Genomic DNA, 26,797 nt, shown 5'->3' on the forward strand with positions numbered 1-26,797 from the left:
CGTCACCAGCTCTGCACCGCTCTCATCTCTGCCTCACCTTCATCACCTCCGTCATCTTCATCACCTCAGCACGTCCCCGCAGAGGCGCCTCAGATCAGTATTTGCAAAGAAGGATGTGGCTTGTGCTGGTTGGTAGACGACCCCTGCAGTTCTTATCAGTTAAAGTGGTTTTTGATTAGTGTTAATGGCTGCAGCCAAATAGCCTCCATGATACTCCGGCAAGTATCTACAGGCTGCGGTGTTTCCTGCTCAAGGGCAAGCAAGTCATCTATCATGTTGAAAAACCTCCATCCAGACGAAATTTCAACACACTCCAGTAGCTTCTTTTGTATAAATAGGAGAGCATGTGACTACTGCGTCTCGCCTTCTGCTCATATCAAGATACCAGCTTGGGTTTATAACTGCAAACTATCATCCACCACTCAGTTATATAACTCAGATATATATCAATGCAACCGCCGATTTCAGGTCAGGTCGAGGGGGCAGCAGCCCAACTAAAGAGCCCCAGATTTTATACCTGAATCCTTCTGGAGGATTGCTGAGATAATCCCAGGTCAACTGAGAGACATAAGCTCTCCAGCATCTCCTCAGTCTCCCTTCCAGGCGTCCTTCCAGTCGGGCAGAATAACTCAGTTGGGACTTCATGACCAAAATAGTGGTGCTGGAAAAAATATTTTTCCTATTTGTTTTTAAGCTACTTTCAAACTAGCATGGTGTAACCCAGAAATGACACAATAAAAGAGGTTAACAATAATAACAATAATAGATAAAAGAAGTTACGTTTTCCACATTTTTTTTTGGTTTGCATCAGCAAAGTTTTGATATTCCAATAGCACTTGAATGTACCACTTAATCCACATTGTTAACAGCAGCAAATCAGAGGCGGCGCAAGCCACGGTCGGAAGGAAAGAGCAGCCACACAGTTCTCTCGGCCATTTGCTATCGCAACCTGAGATGCGAGAGGAGCTCTTGCTAACACAAGGAAAAAAAAACATACCTGTTCAATACAGAGAAAAGGAGACGTACAGTACCTGGGCTTTTAGGTAGGAGGGTGTCAGGGCGTCTGCAAAACATGAAAAAATGGACGCCCAATTCTTGACCGTAGCTTGCCAGTGAAGCTACGGTGGAGAGTCGGGCGTCCATTTTTTCATGTTTTGCAGACGCCCTGACGCCCTCCTAGCTAAAAGCCTGACTGTTCCTATAGGAGAATCCAGAAACCAAGCTAGCAAAGGAGGGTTTCGCCGGCTAACCACATCTCCCTCTGGGAGCTGCTGAGAGGTCGCCGTGCTTCAGTTGAACATTGAAAACAACGCTTGTTTTTTACCGGATTAATAGATCGGGACAGGATTGATCAGCACAAAGGAAAACACCGGTGTCATCATTTTTTTGGGCGCACACTATTTTGTGCTAATTTATGTCCTTATTTTGTCCATTTGTGACATTTTGTATATTTCTCAAACATAAGAGTGACTACTGGATGGTCATCTGACTCATGGTTGTTCACTCCAGTGTCTCCTCTTGAATCTAGCATCTTTCCATTCTAGTTTTACTAAGTTGTTTTAGCGTAATTCACTTTTAGATCTGTGAAATTAGCTTCAAATGGGGTTTGAGAAATCTGATGTTATGATATTGAAGTGGTGTGTACTACTGTGACTAGCGTGGATGGTTTTGGTGGTCCATATGTGGCCCTAGCTTCAATGCACAGACCTTGCAAAAGACAATGGTACTTCATACACAAACTCAAATCATTTCAGCTCCAACCAAAACCATTTTTCAGCGTTTTGTTTGGATGCTCTTCTTTGCAACAACACGGCGGGACTCAGCACCCGCTCCACAAAAAGGCGCCTGGCGTCTGGTGCAACAGACAGTCTTGCATGTTAATGCTGAGTTAATATTATTCTTATGAACTGCGAGTGACTTCGCATGTTAGTGAGCGCTCTGTCAAATTAACGCCACTTCCATTAATGCCGCCGTCCATTCCGTGTCAGGAGGGCGCTCACGCCAGACTTCTGGGCCGGGCGGCAACATCTGCCACGCTACACATGTGGCTCACGCCACAGCGTCGCCCCCCCCACACACACACACACACACATGCGCGCAGCGCGGAGAGAATGAACGTCCTGACTCATTCATCACGCAGCCCCCAAAAAGTACAGACGACTCCAGTGATGAAAATCTGTCCTGAGAAATGTCAGGAAGATATTAACTCCAATGCATCAAAGCGAAGCTGCAGACTCGGCGCTGATGCCGGCTGCCTTTAAAACAAGGATGTGAACGCGGCCACGAGACCATTTGTCACACAGGAAGGAGTAAATAAAGACACAAGTCACTTGACTTCCTCAGATTAACATCCGAAATGATGCAGAGCAAATTTCATTAGCGCGCAAATGCCATTCTTTACATCTGTCTGATGTCAATGAAGTGTAGGCGAGCATGAGGGGTGTTGGGGGGGCAGGAGGAAATTGCCTTTTCATGTAGATTTCACTAATCGCTTCCCTAACAAAATACTGCCGACTTGTACTAATAAGTAAGTTAAGGCTCAGTGGACAGATAGAGTGAGGCAGCGCGCAGGCTAATGGAATTGAGAGCTTTCCATGCCTCCATGGGTGTCTTAATTGTCAAAAGGAGATTCTCAGATGAGCCTAAATTGGAGAGCGACTCACTGGACTTGTTTAAAGCCAGAGCTCCTCTCGTGTGCGCCAGCTGCATCAAATCCCTCATCCAAGCATGTCTGCTAACACTTCGTGTTTATATGGCAACCAGCAGCAGCAAGGGACCACAGTCCATCCAAAATCTGTAACCGCTGAAGGAAGTCGTGCCCAACCCTCCGTTCAGCTGAATCTGAGTTTAACGTTGAGACGACCAGGAGAAGGATTGGGCCGATGCTTTGAAATGATGGCTTCAAATCGGCTGAGGCAAACATCTGCTGCAAACGTCTTCATTTATGGACCCATCATTTCCTCTGTCTGATGAGTCAAAGAAAGCAACGCATCTGAACAAACATTCACACATTGATTATTTTTATGAAGAGCTTCAATGCTGTGTTTGAATTGGACATCAAACCCCGGAAGCCTCCAGTGCTGCTATTCTTATTCAACTCAAATGATTTTGAATATTTTTATCAGGAATTTTGGGTTGCACCAAATGGATTTTTGAGCATCTCCAGATGTCACCTTCATGGCACTGAACCTCTCACCTGCAGAGCATGTTCACCCTCCCTGCTCATGTTCATCTATAAATATGACTATAATGTTGACTCCTGAGTCTGAGATATGCAAGACTGTTGTGGTCTTAATCTAATCCAGTAATGTCAGTTACGGTATCCAAGTGTTGACTGAAGATGCTGCATCAGCCTTTTAAGTGCTGATCGACATGAAACAGTGTCCTCATTCCCACTAGATGGCGCTCTCTGCTGTAAAATCATTGGACTTGAGCAAACATTTCAATGAAACCTCACATGTTTAAACCAAGAGCGCCACCTGCTGAACTGAAAATGAGGACACTGTTTCATGAAGCCTCAAAAGCCCATCACTATACTAAACAGTCATGTCCCTTTAAACGTTTGCTTTAATGTGATGGTAAATGAGGGACGCCTTTAACGTCCAAACAAAAGATGCTAACCTTGGATTGCAGGCTTTGTAGTGCCATTTTTTGGGGGAGTTTGTTGAGTGAGTTTGACCAATATTTGACTGTCAAGAAGGAAACATCTTAACAACGCTCTCTTAAACGTCTTGTGCAACCTCAGGAATTGACATTAGCCTGATGGACGCTAGTTCAAAAACCAGAGCAAGCAGGGAAGGAGATGGACGTGAAGAATGTTTTCCCTTCCATCTAAGGAAAAGTTTCACCAATTTCAGTTTAACTAGGAAAAATACCCAGGAAATTTAAGGTTAAGTTACATTAGAGAACATTTATTTGTGGGTTTAAGCGAGGCACTGTTCTCTATTTACAATGACCTGAGTAAAGAAGGGTAGAGAGTACAATGAAAAATTCTCATCTGTTCATCTCCATTTTACATACCGAATGTAATTTTGATCAAATAGAAAGCTTTTGCTCATTTTGAGGATTTTAACCCTCAAATTTATTTCTTTTTTTTGGCTAGTGCTGTGGCCAAAGAGCGTCAGTATTCCATATCTGAAGAAACCAATCCCAGGTCAAGCAAGGCGTTGGTTTGAGTTAACGAAGCTTCGCAAAGCAGTGGCTTCCTCTTCAGCATTTAGCAGGTGGCACTTTCAAGTTTCAATAAAGTGGACGTTGTCAGAATGCAGAGCAGAGAGAGGCACCTAGTGGGCTCGGAAATGGGTACGATGCTTCATGAAGCTCCACAGAGAAGACACATTTCGAGCCAACCTTGCTCTTTGGTGAAAACAGAACGTCTCTATTTTGAAGGAACAATGTCTTTCGGGTACGTTGTCTTGTGTTTGCAGGTTGTTATGCGTTACGACGCTCTTATTTTAAGCATCCAACCACTTGAACGGTTCTCCTCAAAAGACCTGTCACGAGTCACAAAGTCATGTTAGCCTGAAGGTCATTGGTTGAAAACCAGACTTTCTGGTTGAGCTATTTTATCTCCAGACCAAAAGTGGCATCTAATTTTGGAGGCGGTTGAGTCTCGGAATGAAATGTAAGCTAAGGACCATAACAAAGAACCAGTGATACAAAATCAATAAGCATGATGGCACGGCTGCATCTGAGGTAGCTGCAGATCCTTTTTGTCATGAAGCAAACTGAATACCTCGATGGAAGTTAGTCATATTAATCGCTTACTGTTCAGGTTTCCTCTCGCAGCACGCACCTTTTGTGGCATTAACATTGGCTAAAATGGCCAAGTGAAGGCAGCAAAAAAAAAAAAAAAACAGTGGATGTGTGGGAGCCTTCGACTCTTTCTCTCTGCACCTTATTTTAACATTTCGGCTCCAGGAGTTCGACCACTGCGCTTCATTAGTAAAGAAACTCGGCTGCGGGGGGGATGGAGAATGTGCTTTTAATCTAGAAAGGTCAATGTGCGCCGGCTATTTTGGAGATTCACTGCCGGCTTTCTAATTGGGGGCCTTGTCTTGCAGACAATGTGGAATTAAATGAAGACAAAGTTAGCGGGCGGGCGGCGGGGGCTTTGATGAGAGTCGCCGAAGTGAGGACCCTTCATTTGCAACCTTTAATTCCAGTCCAATGAGATCAGCGGAGAATGTTGGGGGTGCGGTGGCGGAAATGCTAATCAGTATTGATTATCAATCTGCATATGACCCTTCGTCTCCCGGCGCATTCTTAAACCAAGCCAGATCATGGGCCCGGCTGAGTCCATGTTGCCCGTCCACCTGGGTCAGAGCCAGTGATGGCGCCTCCTCGTGCAGCGGTGTAGGCGTGAAGCCGAATGAAAGACTGGGGTTTAAGTTAAGGACAATTATTCCAGGAGGGTCTTTGGGGAGGAGCGGTGATTCAGGTCGCTTCTCCTTCAAATGACGGCTCACACCACGCTGAATATGGATGTAATTACCGGCAGCTAAGGAATAAAAATGGGAGTCTTTAGGTGAAAAAGCAGCCCAATTACACGTATGCACAATTAATACACCCGTGGGAAATTGAATTTTTCTTTTTGAAATGATAAGATTAATTCCTAATTGTGGCCACACACTCGCTCAGACGGCTAATCTGCTTTAGTAATAAGGCAGGAATTGTCAAGAACAAAACTGGACAGCAAGTGATGGAGGGAATCCATGTCACTGTGGACTCGATGAACCCACGCAGGCAGACTGCCGCGGTGCTCTGGCGCCATCTGCCGGGCGCCAGGTTAGGAAGTCGTTTCTGGATGTACTTCTGATGGACCGCTGCTGGATATATATCTCCCTTTACTCCAGACACAGCCAGTGACTCATCATTTGGAGGGCTGCAAATAAAGACAGAAACCGAGTGATGCTCATACTTCAAGTTTAATTCGGTGGAAACACTTGGTGACAGACAGCTACTTGTTACAGCAGCGACTACAGTTATGCATTTTACTTATGTTCACAAGCAAAAAAAAAAGGTTAAAAAGATAAATATTTGAGTGTAGTTCTCTCGACTGGCAGCAGGAGGACTCTATTGCATCGCAAATGTGCTGAACTGACTCACAGCAGGTCCAGTGTCTAATCTGACTGGAGACAAAAGTGCAAAGTTTGGACCACATGAGGACACGCAGATACACAGCAGGAGTGCGAATACAAACGGTGTGTGTGTTGATATTAGGTGCACTGCTGAGGCTGGGTTACAGCACTGGCGTCCGTCAAGACAAACCAAACAGGAGTGGCGTTGAAGGTAAAGACAGGTCGTGTCCTCGCGGCTCTAGCACAACACCTTCGTTCTGACTCACACAAACACACATGAACAAACACGTCACACGTGGGTCGACATGTAGCTCCGTTGTCTACATGGCTGCAGAAGCGTCTTCTTTGGGCCGGTTGCGCATGACGTGCTCGAGTTGGCCCGAGTCGGAGACGTCGTAGCTGGTCTTATATTTGGCGAGGATCTTCATGAGGGGGCGGAGCTTCAGCCACCACTGCTCCTGTGGGATGCGGTGACTGCGGACACAAGGAGTGAGACGGGATGGTTATAAAACAGCTAACCACCCAGAGTTAAACTGTATGACACTAAAATGAAAGTGCAATTGAGTAGACGTGGGAAGCAGCGTGTCCACTACGATGATCGGTCCTTTCTGTTCCCACTTCCCTCACTTCCCTTCAGCATAAGAGTGTAGTTTCTGTTTCTGACAGGTTATTTTGAATTCCTGCAGGCGTTTCATGATGCACTCATTTGACTCTCGGCTCTCTGAGCATGATGGAAGTGTCTGTGATCTTCATCATTAAAATAGAATCAATTTACAACCTTCCTATTCAACAACAAATTCTGTTGCTTTTAATAATTAAAAAAATGTTTTAAAGACAAGGTATAATTTAAAAAGTTTTCTCCTTTTAAAACCATGAGCAAGAGCTGCAATACAATGCAATACAATACAAGATCTATGTAGTGAGGCATAATGACCGGGTCAGTTCTTTTGTCCTTACATCACATTTTTGCATATTATTCAATAGAATTGATCATTTTTTAAATGGCTTAGTTCACCTTTCATCTTCAGGTTATCCTATTGTTTAAATATAGCATGTTATTTTTTGATAATGGAGAAAAAACAACAGTGATTCTTACATAAAATCGGTCTCTGACTTGAGCTGGACGACGGGCTGGAAGACCAGGACTCTGCGGCGCATCCCCAGCAAGCAGCAAGAATCCTCAGCGTTTGCAAAGACACGTCCTGTGGGCCAAAATCACAGCGGTCAGATTCTGGAACCTTCTTTGGCCAGACTGCTGCTGACTGTCGAAGAGATGCTGATGAAGGTGACGTTCACTGTGCTAGCTAGCAAGTGGCTAACGTGATGGTGGGAAAGGTGGTTCTGGAATGAGGGGGAAACAGCGAAGCAACACCGAGACATGTGAGGCAAAGCAGAAGATGAAACCTCCTGAGGTGAGAGAGCACTGTGCTCCACATGTTCGACAGGATGAAACTCTACAGTGGGGATCTAAACACAAAGATGGAGATGGTCATGGAGCCAGCATGAAATGAAATATAGATTTACCTTCTTCTTACGATGTCCATGTGTTAAGGAAACACAGCATAAAAAAAGACAGAGAGGTATTTGAACTTCAAGCAAACTTTTTTAATCAAAACTTTTAAGGACTACTGCTGGTATTTCTATTTATTTTCACTGTTTTATCCGACAATATGTTGGATAACTCGACTGCCAACTGATGACACATCATCTACTGTAGTATATGAGTGAATACATATATCATTAGCAAGTTTACATGATGGCGTGAGCGATCAATATATAATTTCCTTTTCCAGAGTGAGAATGCATCAGCGGCTCCAGCGACTCCATGACAGTTGTGGGTAATGTCCACGCCTCAGTGGGGAGGGAGGGTCCACTACCACCAGCGTTTCACTGACCAACAGCTAAAGGATGATGCTTACCTTGTCTGAAGGTCTCCACCAGTTTCCTGGACACCCAGTGCATAGCTTTGGCTGAGATCTTGGTCCCGAAGTTGCGGTCAAATGGAGACGGCGCTCCTCCCTTTTAACAAGAAAACCTGACTTGAGCATGATTTCCAGTGAAATCCACAGACACACATGCCTTTATCTCGGCTCCTGAATTAACGCAGCGAATTGTGTTCATTAAGTTCCAGCAGGACGCCAAACCCCTAAAACCGCCGTATATTTATAACTTGCTCGCTTGCCTAGAAAAACAATTTCCCCCTGGAGGACGATCAAAGTTTTGCTTTGATCAAGTTTTATCCGAGCTAATCTCCAGACACACAATTCCCTAAACACAACAAAGCAGTGTAGAATGAGGCTAAATATTAACACAAATTACTGTCCCGCCTGGAAAGTAAAAAAAAAAAGAACTGTGAATCTAATTTGGCAGGCGAAGATATTGGGTTTTTATTTAGCATGTGCACCTGCTGCATGTGTCCCAGGACGTTCTTCCTGCAGTCAAACACCCCCTTCCCTTCCTCAGTGTAGAGCTGGTAGATGAAGTCTGTGGTGTAGTTGTCGTTGCAGTTTTCGTTCCTGCACACAGCGTGGAAAAGATCACAGCAGGAGTCTCCTCCCTCCTCATCTGAGGATGGCGCACATTATTCATGTCGTGTAACAAACAGAGCAGGACGGCTGTTGTTTAACGGCCCAGGCAGAAAAGACATCAACCGCTTCCTTCGATTCGGGTCAATAATTGAAAAGCCTGAGGTGATTGTCCGTCACGGAAAGTTTTCCTAGTGGAGTAAAGCTCCACTTGTTCACATGCTAGTTTAACGTCAGCTAACTTTTAATCCTGTGACGTGCCCAACTGAGGGCGAGGGTGTAATTGTTCTGAGCCGGCTCTTGGGCCATCCATTTCATTTGCTCTGTTCATGCACATGGACCACTTGTAGTTGAAATAAACATCTGGTCTGAATCAAAATGCTGAGGACACAACATGATGTAGTGAACATGCCAGTCCTGTGAGTGTTGCTGTAGCTCCCGCAAGCCACACTGCTGCATTCGGAACCGTCACACACCGTGTTCTGACAGTTTTATTTTGGGGGTTCGGTCGTGGGTGTGTGAGATGGTGAGTGAGAATGATGTTTGAAGCTTCATTTCAGCTTTACTAGCAGTGCAGCAACTAGGGTGAATCAAGACAGCAAGAGCGCTTGATACATGACTGAATTCAACTTTATTTAGTCAGAGGACGACGAAAGATGTTTTTACATCTGTTCCGTGGAACCCAACTTAAAAAATGATGGCTCCAGGTATGACTTTTTTTAGTCAATAATTCTTAATATATTTGTTTTTGGACAAAAGTACATCACTTGCAGCCAAAATCCAACCAAGAATAAACTGGACATTCAAAAGGAGTGTGTGTGTGTGTGAAGTGTTACCTGAGCACGAGGCCTCTCTGAATGCTGGTCTTCATTTTCTCAGTCAAATGTTCAACATTAGCCTGCAGAAGCAAGAAGAGCAGGTTTTGTTTGGATTTAAAAATCACAGACGATGAATGCCATCTAGTGGGCGTATCTAAACATAGACGCACGGAGAGTAGCGCGGAGCAGGGAGTCAAGAAAGAGATGATGAATGACCTGCAGGTCCCGGATGTCGAACGGCTCCTCGTAGATGTAAGCTGCGTCAGCGCCGCTGGCCAGGCCGGCCACGGTGGCCAGGTAGCCGCAGTAGCCCCCCATGGTCTCGATGATGAACACGCGCCTCTTCGTCCCGCTGGCAGACTGCTTGATGCGATCGCAAGTCTGACAGACGCAGGGAAGGAGAGGACGTCAGAATGTCGACATGTCAAACTGGGATCTGAGTTTTTGAAACTAGGTGTGAGTCAAAGTCAAACCCTACTAGGTGGCAGCTGAGAATTCTCTACAGCCTTGAAGTGAATAGATATTTGAGGGAGAAAAAGACAAGTAGAACATGTGTGGCACACAGAACAACTACACCACCACCTCAACGCCACCACACTTTCAAGGCCGACATGCTCCACAAGCTATTTTCATGCTAAAATGTGTTTGGACAGAGTCCAGATTCAGGCAAATCCGATAATCTATTCAAATATGACTGTAATATACAGAAAATAATATACATGGAGTTATATTTGAACATCTGCTCCAACATACAGCATATACCTCTTTGCAATTTATGCACATGAATATTACTTGAGCTGCATTTTCATTTCATTTTCTGAATGCGAACCAAACTCCATTTGGGAATCGTGTATAGAAGAAGAAGGGCTTCACTCAGTGGTCCTCTGTATATGGTGTGTTTGTCTGGAGAGTTTAACTATCTTACCTCCACAATGGCATTGAGGGCAGTGTCTGCCCCGATACTTAGATCAGTGCCAGGCACATTGTTACTTATGGTGGCAGGCAGCATACACATCGGGATGCAAAACTCCTCATAGGTAGCGCGAGCCTCATACAGCTGCAGCAGACTCTCAAGCGCCTGAATCGTCAGTATACGGAAACACGTTAGAGAGGCAGAAAAGCCAACCACTGAGAGAGAGAGAGAGAGGGACGGGTAAAGTCTCTCTCAGTGTGCTGGAGCGTTTCCTGCCATTCTGGCTCTTTCCGTGTGATAGCAGCTATGGCTTCCCTTTGGCACAAAGGACAATGCAGAGATGGAAGAGACAGCTGAGAGCAGCGGGGGAGTGAGAGGCCAGAGCAGGAGTCTGACTGAGAGAGACCCAGAAAAGAGGGAGACAGACAAGTGAAGACAGAGCGAGGAGGGATGAAAACAGTCCGAGAGAAGGGATTCTGTGAGCGTGAATAACCTTCAGATGGATGCGCACTCATCCGCTTGCAGTGATATGGAGTGTTAATTCCCAAGGTAGGGACTGTAAAACTAGTGTGGTGTTCAGAAAAGTAGTCTAGTCTGCTACTTTGGTGCGTGTTGCGAGTGAACGGGGAATCACATCGGCATGCCGCGTCTCATCCGGAGAGCATGAAGTAACAGGAGGAGAGAAGAGCAGGCAGAGCAAATATGGCAGTACGACACTTGTGCATCATGCCTCTGTTGTCACTGACTTACCTGAGGAAGGAGGGAAGTGAAGGAAGAGACTTTACTCTGGAACTTTGTTTAACAGCCAAGACGTCAGACCCTAAAACTCTAGTTTTGACTAGCTGGCGTGTCGATAGAATCAGTATGTATAAATTATGAGGATTTATTGTGCCAAATCTGTGTAAAAGAGGGATTAAGAACTTCAGTAATCCGGCTGGTAAACACAGTGAGGCCAGTCTCCCCTCGGACATGCCTGTGCAGGGATGCATGCAGGTGTGCACTTCTACATTAGGACCGCAGGAACGGACTATCCAGCTGGCCAGCCCCATCACTTACAGTAGTGATGGCATTCAGAGCTGTGTCAGCGCCAATGCTGAGGTCTGAGCCCGGCACATTGTTGGAAACGGTGGCTGGCACCATGATCATAGGCACACAGAACTCGTCATATTTCCCACGCGCCGTTAACAACTCCAGCAGTGACAGGAAGGCCTGCAGGTCAGAGCCCAGGGCTTTAGTGTCTGATGGGGTCCAAGGTGCTAGAAAGGAGGTGCTACTTGACCACAGGGGCGGAAAAGACAAAGGTTGCCAAGGGAGAGGGAAGGAGCCAGGTCTATCACAGCGGGCAGCAGCGAGAACAGACAGGATCCACTCCAAGTACACTTCCTCTCACACAGGCACAGGTCATTTACTTTCACAGATGAATAAAGCTGGTGAGCTTCTACACAGGGTTGCGTGAAATGAGCACAAATAAATAGCTTATATCATTATATTAGCATTACCTCAATTCTACTACTGCCGTCAATATTTATTTCTCTTTTTTTTTCATGGCAGTAAAACAATTTCAAGCAAAAGTGAACAGGAGAGCTATGAGCGTGACAATGTAAGGAATCATGGGAAATGGGAGAAGTCTAACTTCATTGACATTGTGCTTAGTGATACACCAGCAGACACTGATTATGAATTTCTAAGATCCAGATTTAGCAACTGTGCGCTGTTGTAAAGCAGGTTCATTAGAGTCACATGACCAGGCAGATGAGCTCGGATACGTACCTCGAATCCACCGATAATCAGCAGAGCATTAATGTTGTGCTTTCGCATCTGCTCAGCGATTTTGTCAACATGCTTAGCAGGAAGCGTTCTGAGGAAAACAAAATGACTCCTGGTTAAAACCCTCATACATTTGCAGCTGACAGACGCATACAGGTCATTTCAGCAAAACAGAATCTGACAATATTTAGCATGATTTGTTCAATCTGTGTTATTAAAGCACCATAGATTTACCTTTTAGTGCCTAGCAGGGATCCACCTTGACCCGTCCATCCTCCGACGTCAGCCCATTTGATCTCCTTAATCTTGAAGAAGGCAAGAAACAACTGTTTGCAGTCTGACTATCCAAGGTCTAATAGTATTTCATACTGATCCAGAGGAGTGAGGATACCCATCATGTGACTTTTAACATCATTTTTTTTCCTCCAAGGGCAAGAGTCTGATCTGCCATTGACTAGGGCTGTGAATTGATGCAGGTGTGTTAGGATACGATATGTATCCTGATACAGGAGTGATGATCCAATACATAGCGACACAGTGAGATACTGTAATTTCACCAATATATCTTCATAAAAGCCATCATCTAAAAGGGGGATATCAGATAATGCAGTCCAATATTATGTGCATGAAAACAAGTAACAGGTAGACTCAGTTACATTTCACACTCCAACAGAGGAATGAATCGCTAATAGAAATAAATGAAGTGTAAAGAAAGTCAGCACTAGCATTAAACACATACAGCAGCACATAAGTCTATCTCTGTATTTCAATATTGATATAGCTGACATAAAATATCAAGACAATATCATCCAATCAAATACTGCGTCATTTCAGCAAAAAATATTGATCAAATATCACAATATTTGAGTGTATCAATATTTTTACACTCCTACAACTGACAAACCTCAGGTTCTATTACAAATAAAACAATATGTGGGGAGCAGAAAATGGAAATGTTCCGTTTACAACTCTAATCAATTTGCTAAAATACGAGTAGGAATGACGTGGTACCGACTCCTGACTGCAGACAGACGTGGCTCTTAAAAAGAGTGTTGACGGGTCCCTGGGTGCTTAAGCACAGAGAGCCATTACTCCCGCCGGTCTAATCTCCTTAGGGTCAGTTGGTGCCGTCTGATTTCTTCTGGCTACGACACAATGGCTGTTTAACTAACCAATAATACTCGAGGACACTTTAACAGAGACAAATGGGCCATTTGTTCACTATAAACTGCGCTTGGAATGAGACGCTTTTAAATTGAGATAAACTGAGGTACCTTTTAGTCAGGAGTTCAAATGAGGATAGTGCTTTTGAAAACCCGTTTTTCCACTTCAGATTAGAGAGAAAATACCGCTCTAGGGTTACAGGTAGGGTTCCACTGAAAGCTTCTCACATCATTTTCTTTTACTGTTATCTTGCCGCTTGAAGTTCTGCCCGAGGTTCATCAACTGAATTGACTCATGACTAAGCATAGCAACAAACATGTTGCCAGAGAGGGGACTCGCTTGCTGACACGTGGCTTGTCACGCAGAATCAATACTTTGATGTGGTTAGATGGTGCTTACATTAAAGTACAGACTGGATGCACAACAATAGATAACGGCAATAGTGTGATCGCGTACTCACTTCTACATTCAGAGTCATAATACTCAACAGGATAAAGCAGCCTTACTTTTGGCGACTAGTTTTAAGAGTAGTTTTATTCAATGTCGCCCTCTGTTGGTTAGTTACTTTAGTACAATGTGATTTGCAAAATGCCGGAAGAAAACAACAGGCCTTAAAGGACCAAAAATGTGACTTGCTCGTCGTCATCCTACTCTGTTAATGGTGGCTATGAATGAAGATGAATCCCACTGCACTTGAAATGAGAAGAACTCCGTCCGGAAATAGCACTGTCAGGCGATTTATCTTTTAATTTTCCATGACTTTATCTTCCCAGCGCTAATGACATGACATCTAAAATGTTGGAGTCGCACTAAATGATGGCGACATTAACTCACCTGCCCTTTGTAGAATCCCTCAAACCCGTCGCTGACTGCAAACATCTTGTGTCCCTCCGAAATGCCAACCCTGACAGCTGAGCGCACGGCGGCGTTCATTCCTGCAGCAGGCGCGCCGACGTTTAACACCGCCACGTTGAAGTTGCTCTGGTCAAGAAAATGAACCAAAGGGTGATTCAAAATTGGAATCTTTGTGACAGCAATGTTTGAAGCAGCTGGTGAAAAGTCACGGTGAGCTACACTGGGGTACATGCAGGGTCTGCACTGGGCATTATCAAAGACCCAGCAGGGGTCAGATGAGTGTCTCTCAGCATGATGCCTGCTATATTGGCTGAACAGACCTAAACAGCCAGCAGAGCGAACCTGGGAGGGTTTATTTTGAAGTAATTACGCCTCAAAAAGAAAACCCGCATCCAAATACAACAAGGTGTGTGTCCAGCATGTATTTGAAATGCTGGTGCTTGCTGCATGTTGAATGTGTTCCCTGCAGCTGGTTGCTAAGAAACTAAGAACATGGACTTATAAGGATGAGTGGGAGACTTCTTTGGAAGGGCCGAGTGCTTCTTCAAAGAAAGAGTTGCAGCCAACGCTGAAACATTCTCTTTTAATTGGCTTCATCACTCACTCAAACACTGAGCTCACGGTCCTTAAGAAAATTCGACTAAAAAGGAAACTTGCGCCCGCTCGACGTGTATTACTCTCGTTGCTTCAAGCCGTGCAGTCACTGCAGATAGTTTCTCTCTCTCTCTGAAGAGAGCCAAGGACAGGAACATTCTGAATTTCGCATTCAGAGCCAGCATTTAATAAAAAGTTTTCAGGGATTTGCAAACACAATACTTGCGGCGCAGCTGATCCACAGGGAGATTCCTTGAAAGAGGCAAGAGATAACTGAACCCAAAAGATAAACAGATGACAACCATATATGGTGTCTTTCCAAGCCTCGGTAAGGTAATGAAAAGGAGCCAATGGTGTTTCGACAAGGTTGCGACGGAACAACACGACAGCAGGAGCTGAGTCAGGAAGTGCTGGCAGATTCGCAACACCATGTTATGAAATATTAAGCACTTCTGCAGCTCAGGAGAGTTTATTCGAGGCTGCCCTAAAAATGAACCGCAGCTGTGGATCTGTTGCACATGCTGCGTCAGAGTGAGATGACAAAGCTCTTACGGTCGGCAGCTCCGATTCTGGTTTGCGATGAGCCAGCAGTTTGTAGGTCTTCAGGTTGTTTTGGAAACTCCTGGAATGGAGCAAAATAAAAGCAGAGGCTCAGTAGAATTCAGTATTTTTAAATATTGTCACTTTATACAGGGGAACATTTATTACCCAAAAAGACTACTTATTCATATGTGTATTGGCAGCATATTATTCACTGTAAAAATAATTCATTTATTGATGGCTAATATGTGTCCCCCAATCTAAAGTGCTATCACAAATATTAGTTATTATATATAGTTAAATTGTAACAATGTTTTTACCTGCCCCGAAGCTTGACAGCCTCCTCAAATCGTTTCTCATCCATCGCCTTTTGAACTTCTTGGGTCTGAAAGAAAGAAGAAAATCTGGATAAAATTCAAATACACTTTAAAGGCTTATGTAATATTGCTCTCAAATTTATACTAGCACACCAAAACCAGATTATGACTGGTTTATGCCTTCAATTATGGTTGTTGGTTAGTTTGTTCATTTGTAAACATCCTAACTCCAAAACAGACATGATCGCCTCCTTAATAGTGAGTACAAGCCGAATGCCTAACTTTAGAAACACAAAATCAAATTGAACCACTGAAATACTTCAATTTCTCTTCAATGTCTCTTAGGGGTCAAGACCCAGATCAACCAACGTTTTGAAGGTTTTCTCATTCGTCATTCTATAGTGCCATCTGCTGTCCGATTGAGTACATTGCACTCAGGTATCATTTTCTTCTGGTTGCCACAGCAAGCCATTAAAGGTTTCTATAAAACCTGTGCCTTTGACATAATCGTTTCTAAAACATTCTGGATTGGAAGAGGAAAAAACTCAGAAAACCATTTCACGCTGTTCGTGGAGTAAAAACAAGTGGGTGACTGACACGTGTTACCAACGAGATGGACAGAGTGAACTCATGTTGGAATAAAATTCCTCCTCCGCTGTTCATCATTGGAGCAATAACACAGCAAATGCTACAAAAAAGTAGCTTTCATCACCATTATTCCGCAAGAGGCCATCACTAAGTGACAGATTCAGATGATCATTAACTAGACTCTGTGATTCCAACGATTTAACTCCCATAAACATTATGGCGTCCCTGGAGTCAAATCGAGAGTGTTGTTTGTAGTGAAGATGGAATCTTTCTCAATCACATCACAAGTGGATTAACAAGACTCTTTTTCCGAACCCGTCGTACAGGCGTTTGTGTGGCCAAGTGGCAGTTCTGGCAAGTGTCCAGCCAAGTCCGAAACTCACCATCTGCACGCACTCCATCAGAGGAAGACGAACAGATTGGTTCCCGCAGAGGGAGACCACACAGGCTGGAGTGTTTGCTGTTGTCTCCAGCAGGGCGAGCACGGCCTCCACGCCCATACGGCTCGCCTGCGCAATCACAAACATGCATATACTTGTTTACTTTCCAATCATGGACTGTCTTACACTTCTCCACCAGCTCAACTGACTAATCCTACTTTCACTGCCTCTCTATGTCCTCTGTGGCTGACTAGCTGAGAAGGAGACAAGTCAGTTTCCTAACTAAGTGGGAACACTTTCACTGAGATATTGAGTTTATGGGCAGATTTAATATCATTTGTTAGCCAGCCACGTGATCCATTCATGTAAAGACGTCTTCATTTCGGCTAAATCTGAATCACCTGCTATCAGGAGTTGCACAACACAACTGACCTTGGTTATTGTTTTATACGACGTCTTCACAGACAATATTAGCCTTTGATCAAGTCATAATGACTTTATTTTTTTACTAGTTCCCAGATTATTCAGCAGAACAGTAAAAACTGAGAGAACAACCACAACCTGACATCTTATCAGTGATGGACAGTGATGAGGCTACACAAAGCTGTGGCCTCATTTTCAGGCCACTCGATGGTGCCCCAGATTTACAAACAATGGGAGGTTTGGTTGTTTGAGACCAATTATTCTACAGCAGAGAGTGTTATCTTGTTGCCTCTGAATATGAGGAGAACTGTTTCATGAAACATCATCAGTCCATCATAACATATCAAGTATATCTTGTTGTTTCTTATCCTGTATAATATTTGGTAGCCTAAACTACCTTTGTCCATATTCCTTTCATCTCAGTAGTTCTGAACAAATTATTAGGGTAATAATTTAGAGAATATAAAAGTATATTCTATAATGCATTATCACATTCATATGACATCATAATGCATTCATAAGGATTTATAGAAGATGTCATGAACGTTCACGATCATGTACAACAAGTTATAACAGTGTTTATTGAGTATTATAAGGGCAAGGGTTTTGACTATTCATAACAACATTAAGTTAAGACCGCAACTTATAAACACGGTCATAAGGTACCACACATGATTATGAACATTTATCATGATGTCTTATTGATGTACTAATAATACATTATAGAAGAGTGCTTAAAGTACTGTAAAGTGTTACCAAGTGATGGGCGTATGAGGCTTCATGAAACAGTGTCCTATAACATCCTATAGCTACAGTCTAAAATGTTCCTATTTCATTAAATATCTTGTGTGAGAAATGAATGATAAAAAAATGTGACCTATAATAAGTTTGACATTTGTGCAACTAAACAGAAAGGGAAAGAAGAACATTGTATTCCAACACACCAAGATGCGGTCGAAGGCCGAGGGCGTCCCTCCTCTTTGCACATGACCCAGGATTGTCACTCGTGTGTCGAAGCCCAGACATTTGACAACAAGCTAGGAAGAAAGGCACAGGTCTTAACAGATGCAAGTGAAGTTCGAACAATTAAAGGAATGGAAAGATTATACCGTATGTGTAACAGTTATCAAATGTTGGGATGAATATACGAAACATGACATTGAATAGAAAAAGCTGAATAGAAGGGGAAACATCAAAGCACAAGCAAGCCATCTAATTTTTCAGTCATGTTAGCAGGGAGTGGGGTTTGAGGGCGGATGGATGGTCGGGTCTCTAAGCTTCAAGTTGAAAAAGACACCAAAGTAAAGCGATACACGATGCTTCAAAAGAAAAAAAAAATACGTAAAGCTTGACATTTTTGCCCTTGAAAAGGAGACAGGAAGTGCAGGGGTACACGATACTGGGCGTCTACGTTGCACTGGGAAAGTAGGCAACACCAAATGTACTTCACCAAAAAGAAAATGACAGGCATTCAAATTGACAAATGCCTACTGTGAGTTTTAGTATGGTCTAAATGCAGTCTTAGTAGTCTTGGTGGAAGCAGTCTTACCAAAATAGAGTGTGTCTGACAGAGCATTCCAGAAACACAGCAAGCCACACCAGGGCAGCAGTACAGGAGTCCAAGTAGTTTAAAAGGTGGCGCTTGCCACGCTGTACTTACATCCTTAACATAGTCAGTGGTAATGGACTTGTTGTTACGATCAATCGCACCCTCTGCTACTATTATGATATTCAGCCTTTTCATCCCTGCTCGGTTCTATAAGGGGGCGGGGTGGAGACACAGCATGACAGAAAAACTTAGACTCTGGCTATGACATGGGCTTTCAGAAGCACGGGGGTCTGACAGCGATGACAGTCTAGAAGAGAAACTTCATTTAATGACATGGAGAAAATAAAAAATAAAAAACATCACTTTCTGTTAGGACCATTACCTTTTTGTCCATCCTTATGCTGGCAGACTTGTCAACAAGTGTTAATGTTTTCATGTTAATTCCCATCATTACCAAAGGGAAAAAGAGAATATTGCTGTTGAGTATGTGACTGCTTTCCATCAGTCAGGACTCCATGCTTCTGGCTCCCCCTTTCTTCACGCACAAGTACTCACATCCTTGACATAACTAGAGGTTATCGGCTTCCCGTGCCGGTCAATGGCTCCTTCTGCAACTATGATAATGTTCAGCCGTGTGCCCCTGGAGCGGGTCTGAATCATAGAACAATAACATTTTCCAAAGAAGAACAAAAATAGGCGGGATAAAAAATAAAATAAAAAAAAACAATCCAGCAACACGTTTTGGAATCTGGACACATTTTACCTGGTTCTAACTTCTAACTTCCATACCTGATATTTCCAGGAAACCATACTGATGAAACAGAAATATCATTTGCTGAAGTATGATTTGAGGCAACTCCTCTATAACTTAAATAAATGCATCCATTTCTGCTCATTCATAGAGGATTTTTGGTTCAACAGACAACATGAAAGTCACCAGTTTATAGTCGTAAACAGCAGGTTTTTTTAGCAGTCTTCCGAAATAAATCCAAATAGCATCAGAGTAGACTTTGCTCATGATCATGTTCAATTGCCAGGTGCAAAGATGGCGTTACCGCAGACAGTTTTTGACACATCTTGTCCTCCCAGCCGTCCTCAGGGGGCATCTCAGGTATCAGTACCCAGTCCGCACCACAAGCCAGGGCACTGACTAAGGCCAGGTAGCTGGCGAAACACAAAGACAAGGAGAACAATGTCTTCACTGGGATGTCACAGAAGTTCTCCGACGTGTGTTCCAGCTCCACTTATCTTACCCACAGTGTCTGCCCATGACCTCCAAAACGAACGTCCTCTGGTGGCTGAATGAATGGAGAAAATTAACGGTTGAGTGTATTTAAATTGCTAAGGCTTCGCTGCATTTAAATGTTTGACTCTTTATTGTTTCTTTTGATGTTTATTTGGATGAAATAATAAATTATCATTCACTGTGAATAAATTCTCTACAATTGTGTTTCATAAATAATAAAATGTACTTATGTACCAAATGAGTAAATTTGAGTAATATCCATTAATTGGCATATAAATGTATATAATTTAAGGACCTCCATCATTGAAAACCACACACTGGTGAGTAAAATGATTGTTTGGATTTGGCATATCGGACTAGATCAAGGTTGCGACACAGTACATTTCCTTTCACATTTCTATCCTCCTCACCTTTGTGCAGTTGTCATGATGGCATCCACGACCTCAATGATTCTATGTAGCGCAGAGTCAGTACCGATTGTCATGTCAGTTCCACAAAAGTCATTGTCGATGGAGCCAACCATCCCCACGATGTGAAGGGCTGAATACTTCTGGACAGAGTCGGCTTCAATAGAACCTGGAAACATTCAGGTCATGCTTACACTTCAGCTCGGGATAAACCATGTCCACAAAACAGACTTTTTCTCAGCTTGTTGTCATAATACAGAAGACAGGTGTGTGCCAATACAGAGCCCTGGAACTAGGCAGAGGGAGTTGTTCATAAAAATACATTTTTAAAATTCCATTTAATATTGAGAGATCAATGAAAATGATGATTAATGTCAGCGTCACACCTGCTTGTGTCACAAGCTGTAATTCCCACTACCTTGCTCCACAAGTTCAGCCAGCAGTCCGCTCCACTCCTCTCTGAAAAGGTTGGCACCTGTCAAGCTGCCGTCTCCACCAATTACACAAAGGTTGGTGATGCCTCGCTGCACAAGGTTCAGCGCGGCCTTCAGGCGGCCCTCGTGAGAGCGGAATTCTTTGCAGCGGGCGCTACCTATAACAGTTCCACCCTTTCGTGAATGACAGAAATTCCATGTTAGAAACATCTCTTAAACACAAAGCGATATAAAGAATAAAGAAGTGTGGAGAAACAGGATAAACAAGCGATTTGCTTGTCCACCTGGATGACTCACCACTTGCAGCATGCTGGAAACACTTTCCCATGTGGCTTCCTTTATGTTATCTCCACCGTCCACCATACCCTGATACCCCTAAATGAGCGAGAGATAAATCAGTGATCGCATGCAGTACATGCATTTTCCTGTAAAATGTGGTTTTAAATACGCTCTGCCTCCAGTTTGTTTGTTTTCAAAGAAATCATTTTCAATACTAATTTGCTTCTTGTGACAAGTTCGTGAGTGGAATGATTCCACATACACGTAAAACCTGGATGGGAGGGGTGGTCGAAATGAGGGATCTGCAGGAAGCATGCAATCTGTTACGTAACAACACTAAGCGAAGAGGATCATCATATACACAGATGTGCTGGCAGCAGTCCCCCGAGCAGGAATGACGCTGCAGTTAAGACTTCCGTAAAAATAACTATGCATGAATACAGAGCAGGAGAGCGATGATAATATTCCACTGACGTAATATTCCTGGGCTGCAGCATCTCATAGCTTGGCCTACTACTTCTACACAGAAATAATATATGGATATAATATGATATGAAATATATGATATGAAAACTCTGGAACCATAACCCAGAAAAAATGTCTCAATGGATTCTTATTTCAACCAGTAGCAATTCAACTTACAGTAACCTGAGGGTGGAAAAAACAGTATTATGTATTACTGTCACATATTTTGCAATGAAACCCAGACGTCTGACCCGAACTTGTTAACAATGCTGTCCTCACTGAAGGTACCACATTGCATCTGTGTTGACAAATGATAAAACTGACTTCCTGTAGGACAGGAAATGAAAGGAAGGAAAGCACGGGAACTGTTTTCCCAGCCAAGTTTGCTTGGCAGTCAGTAGAGCACACGTTTCTATTCTATTTAAGGGAAAATAGGTTTGAAAATTCTGACATGTTATGGCATAGAATGGCCACACTGAATGTCGAAACTTAGTCAGGGACAAGGCAAAGGACCAAAGATTGACCATTTGCCTATGTTAAAAAAGTAATTTCATATGAATATTTTGATCAAGAAAATAAAAATAAATATAATAATCACAAATGCATTATTATCAGCAAAACAGTGTTTTAAATGATCTAGTTTCAAAAGAGATGCTCAGATTTACCTTGGCGGACTTCCAGGAAAGAACGAGACAGCATCTGACTGGTAAGAAAATAGCGTGGATTTTTTTTGGAAAGCCAACTGCAGTTACATGAGGCAGTATTTCAGGGTATGGAAAATACCATAGAAATGGTTTCTAAATAGTTTCTGCTGTGAAACAATGGCGCGCAGGAATAGAACACAGGAGTTAAATTACTAGGTGAGCTATTACACCTCTGGCGGTCTCACTCTTAATATCACTCAGAACAGGATATTGCTCCATGAGGAGTCAATATCGGTGATGGCTGATCATAACGTCCTGTTGATTTACAAGGATAGCTGTTTGCTAGAGTTAATATGATTGTTATCATTGTCATTTGCTGTGAATGGTTTCATATTTAATTTTCTGAAAGGCTACAGTTGGCCTGAATACCAACCCCAATAAAAGAAAAAAAACCCACACATTTCAAGATCAACCTTGAATCATCCAACTTTAAATTATGCAACTATTACTTGCAAATACAGTTTACACAAAACAGTCAGCCTCGTTGTGGACACCCAGTAACTCACCTCATGAATAAAATAAACTTTAGCTCCAACGTATAATCCCATTCGGACCACAGCCCGCACAGCAGCATTCATACCTGAAATAAGAAAAAAATGAAAACAATATAAACAAGTCAGCTGGATGGAAGATTTGGATAAAATGCAGTTGATGTTTAACAGACAAGATTTACAAATATTATAGGTCCAAGTATTATATGACTGGGCTGGATTTACAGTCACTTTCCCATCATTGTTTATTTATTTATATTTACATACTTGCTTGTAGGCGTCACGTGATCTTGTACAGTACTTGCAAAAATTGTTTGTAATAAAAATAAATGAATAAATAAGCATTGGTGTTTTAGGGAATGAAACTATCCTATTAATCTATGTAGAAAGAGTTCCCATATTGATTGGTTAGTCCAGAAAATAAATACATAATTCCCAAGCCCTTTTGAGCTGCATGTGTGAGGGTGTAATTCGAAAAATAAAAAAGAAAGAAAAAAGCATAGCACATATTCTCAGGGGTTTCTTACTTGACAACATGCGTATGATTGTATAAGCAGAGGCCACTCTTTTCTCATGACTATTTTCAGTCGGTTACTTAGTGGTGAGACCCAGTGAACTCCTCTACTGAGTAATATACTGCTGCGCGACTTGCATGTCAAAGTCAGGTTAGGTACACAGTTCCTCCAGAAACTTGGCTCGCTGGTATAAGAAAGGAGAAAGTCACATTTAGCTCCACAAACACCACACATCTTGAAGTAGCCAGGCAGCGTGGTTACCAGGCAACAGATAGAACCAAAGAAGAGAGGGTGACTTTCCTGAGAACGTTGAGTCAGAGAACAGACCAGGAGCAACCATTAACATTGCTGCATGGAACAACAGCCTGTGAGCTCTCAGTCTGGTTACATAACACCCGTGAAACAAAGCGTCTCATTGACTTCTATTCAGTGATGAATTCAGATTTTGAACAATTCCATGAAGTATCTTTCATCTCTGCCGCCGCAGTGATCCAGTTTGCATGACTGACATTTTGACATGCGGCGGGTGAAAGGGCTCGGACAAGTGTTCACAATGCCCCTGGACGCTCTTGTCATGCATGTCTCACTCTGATTGGTTGAAGCAGTCTGGCGAGCGAGGGGAGTTGCCCGATGCTTTGTTTATGTGTGTGTTTGTTGGTATGCCAGCAGTAAATTCTTCCGCCCAAGAGTAAGCCAACTCTCCTGAGGACGGTATAGCTGTTAATAAAGCCACGTGTCGAAGATGGACTTCATTCATCATGTACCAGGGAAACGCAGACATTTACTGTGCAGACAAGGTGTTGAAAAGGTGTTGAAACATCAGTCCTCATAAACCCTTTGAACAGGAAAATGTAACTTCTGGGTGTGAAATTTTGGGCCTGCTATGTCGCTAATGCATATTTCATATCTCATATGACATCTCCATGGTGACAGAAACAACGCTCTGTTACCTGAATTCCAAGCGTATTACCATGTAACCCGAGAAATGTGTGCACTTAACCTTTTTTTTATTTATGGCACCACTTTAGACCAAAGTAAACACCAGCAAAAAAGGGCATGTTTAAAGTCAACAAATGGGTTGAAATGTGGACGATCCACAGTTTTGAGGTTCATGAACTGCACAAGCGCCTGGTAGTTGTTGAGACAAGTTGTATCGTTTTATCAGGGGAGCTATGCATACTACTCATTTAACAAATGATTGTGTGCTGATACTACACACGAAGGAAGATGAAAACATGTATGAGCCTTAATATCGGCAGCAGAGCCTGTTTCTACATGTTTATGTCAGAGACACTCACTGTTGACTGTTGCCAAAATGTACATGTGCTGCTTTCAATAGCTGTGCCAAGCATCCAAGTCGGTTTTTGTAACTTCAAAGTTCACACACTAGTACAAATATCTTGATTATGCTGTTGAGTTTTTGTGTCATGACCTAACATTCATCCATTTTACATTGCATATCAAGGTCAGGCATCCGGGTTGCATCCTAAAAACATGCACTAGCGCCTCAACTAGCTTCTCTACATGTGGAGGGGCATTGGATCAAGAGACTCCCCCAGATGCCTGTGCTCCTCACCCGAAGGGTGACGTCTCAAGGGAAACCCTGCGGAGAAAACTCTGCTGCTTGTATCCGCAATCTTGGTCTTTTGGTCACAACCATCACTGCGAGCAGGAATGTAAATCAACAGCTTGGGTCAGCACTAGTTTTCCGCCGACGACTCATAATGTCGGTTTGTTTTTTCTTCCATTTACAGTAAAAAAAAAGGCATCTGCGGCAACTGATAATGCACACACAAAAAAATAAATAAAACATTCTGAAGTTTGCTCACAGCATTTCAGTTGAACGCTGACTCAAGTCATTTTAACAAAAGTTATTCATGCTTTTAGATACAGCATGTGAAGTGCTCAAATGTTTTGAAAGTCTTTGATAAACTAAAAGGGAAAAAAATAGTGCTGTGAACATAGAATATATATATACACTGCCTGGCCAAAGAAAAGTCACCACCAAAAAAAGGGTCATACACGCTAATATTTCATATATATATATATATATATATATATATATATATATATATATATATATATATATATATATATATATATACTTCTCTATGATGTCACTGAAAAAGTAGCACGCTGTGAGAAAATGTTTAGTTTACATTTTTATGTATATATGACACCTCAAACATCAGCAGTGAGTTGACTGTAAATGAAATATATTAATAACAATAAACCTAGTCGGCGGTGGAGATGCCTTGAAGGGTATTTCCCAAAATACATGCTATTTCTATTTTTTGTCTTCCTACAATAGGCGATTGTATGTCATGCGTTTACATGACTGTAGAAGGACAAAACTCTACGGGCTGTCCGATCAAGTCTTCCTGTCAAGGAAATTAAAGAAGTCTCACTTCGATGTTATCAATAATGCAACAGGACAGCAATCAGCAAAGAGCCCTGGCACACATGGAACCGACTATTTGAATGACACCTGTCCGCAAACCTCGCATGTCTCAGCTACACACGGGATTCTCTGTTTTCAATAGCGCAGATTAGAAGGTGATGGTGACACGGTGAGGATTTCCTCCAGTGCGCAGACTCAGTGCGACTAATGCAGGGATGTATGCTGCTCATCACGTACACACAGATGACACACACACACACATTCCTCCACTGACACACACACTGCATAGGCGACCAACAAGATGATGCTTGAAACCTGGTTGAAACCCCGCGTGACGGTGTGAACCTGCTTGCTCGTTAGCATGCTAACAACCGGTGTCATACCACAACAATGCACCGGCCTATAGTTTAGTCGCACATTCTACGGCGACATATGTACATCACAGCGGTGACTATTTTACTGCTCAACACTGTGGGGGAATAGACACGTCAGAGAGGTCAGTTCAACCACGTTGTTATCCGTTTTCGAGATTCGACCTTGGGAGTTCTCAGTTTCCTGTCAAGGCAGAAATGTCAGCAAACTAGTGGCTAAGATGAGCAATGCTAACTGGCGAGCTTCCAGCCCGGACCCAACGTTCCACACGATGTGTCTGTTCTGTTTTTATAAAGCGTCGGTTTAGGCACTCGCAGAAATAAAGCATCATGTAGTGGGAGTTGTGTATTTCCGCCCTCTATGGGCCCGTCCAGCACCGCTACAATCCGCCGAACTGCCCCTTTTACCTTGAGCATCTCCGCCGCTGGTCAGCACGGCGATGGCTTTCCCCGCCCCGGACAGGTTCTCAAAGAAGATCTTCTTTGACTCCGGCGTCGCCATTTTCACCTGGTGTCCAAGTCACAAGTGAAGTCACAGGTGATGAGTGAAATCAGACGGATGAAGGGCAGCAGCTTCGCTCTCGCCAGTCTGTGTTCCGCATTTATCTGCCGAATGGCAGCGACGGACCGGGAGTGCGATCGACGCCTGGAACAGCCAATCAGGTCTCGTCTTATGTAGCGTTTCTAGATTTCAGCCAATTGAAACGTAAGGTGATGGCGCTGCTGGGCGGGCTATAAATAGCCGGTATGTCCTGCTGTGCAGAAAGATGCTGCAGTAGTTAGTCTCCTCGTCGTCTACCACCAACTTTCAGATAACTTATCAGATCTAACCTCGATTTGTGTGTCACACTTTAACAAAACATTGTATTCACCAGATAAATATATTTAGAACTACCATAGATAGCAAAGTAGAACAGCCTGTCCCCAAACGTAAGACTGAAACGGATGAAAGAATAAATGTATAAAATTCT

General features: G+C 43.1%; 1 protein-coding gene across 6 annotated transcripts; it reads right to left on the minus strand.

Annotated features, from left to right (window-relative positions):
• Window positions 1-5,911: 5,911 nt before the first annotated feature.
• pfkpa (phosphofructokinase, platelet a) lies at window positions 5,912-26,462 on the minus strand. 6 transcript variants are annotated; one of them, XM_053859248.1, is made up of 23 exons: window positions 26,235-26,462; window positions 22,555-22,628; window positions 20,898-20,975; window positions 20,585-20,774; window positions 20,170-20,335; window positions 19,767-19,811; window positions 19,569-19,677; window positions 18,625-18,720; window positions 17,909-18,001; window positions 16,545-16,670; window positions 15,577-15,641; window positions 15,269-15,338; window positions 14,102-14,248; window positions 12,338-12,408; window positions 12,107-12,194; window positions 11,393-11,545; window positions 10,349-10,501; window positions 9,640-9,804; window positions 9,442-9,503; window positions 8,485-8,596; window positions 8,000-8,099; window positions 7,177-7,282; window positions 5,912-6,554 (listed from the first exon to the last, which is right to left on the minus strand). In XM_053859248.1, the coding sequence occupies exons 1-23, from the start codon at window positions 26,326-26,328 to the stop codon at window positions 6,401-6,403; spliced, it is 2,517 nt and encodes an 838-aa protein (XP_053715223.1). In that variant the 5' UTR covers window positions 26,329-26,462; the 3' UTR covers window positions 5,912-6,400. The 6 variants fall into 6 exon arrangements, with proteins under 6 accessions (XP_053715223.1, XP_053715219.1, XP_053715218.1 ...); XM_053859244.1 differs by lacking the exon at window positions 11,393-11,545; XM_053859243.1 differs by lacking the exon at window positions 10,349-10,501.
• Between the last annotated feature and the right edge of the window lie 335 nt (window positions 26,463-26,797).

Source organism: Synchiropus splendidus, chromosome 3, assembly GCF_027744825.2.
Source record: "Synchiropus splendidus isolate RoL2022-P1 chromosome 3, RoL_Sspl_1.0, whole genome shotgun sequence".
In the NCBI taxonomy this organism is placed as follows: domain Eukaryota; kingdom Metazoa; phylum Chordata; class Actinopteri; order Syngnathiformes; family Callionymidae; genus Synchiropus; species Synchiropus splendidus.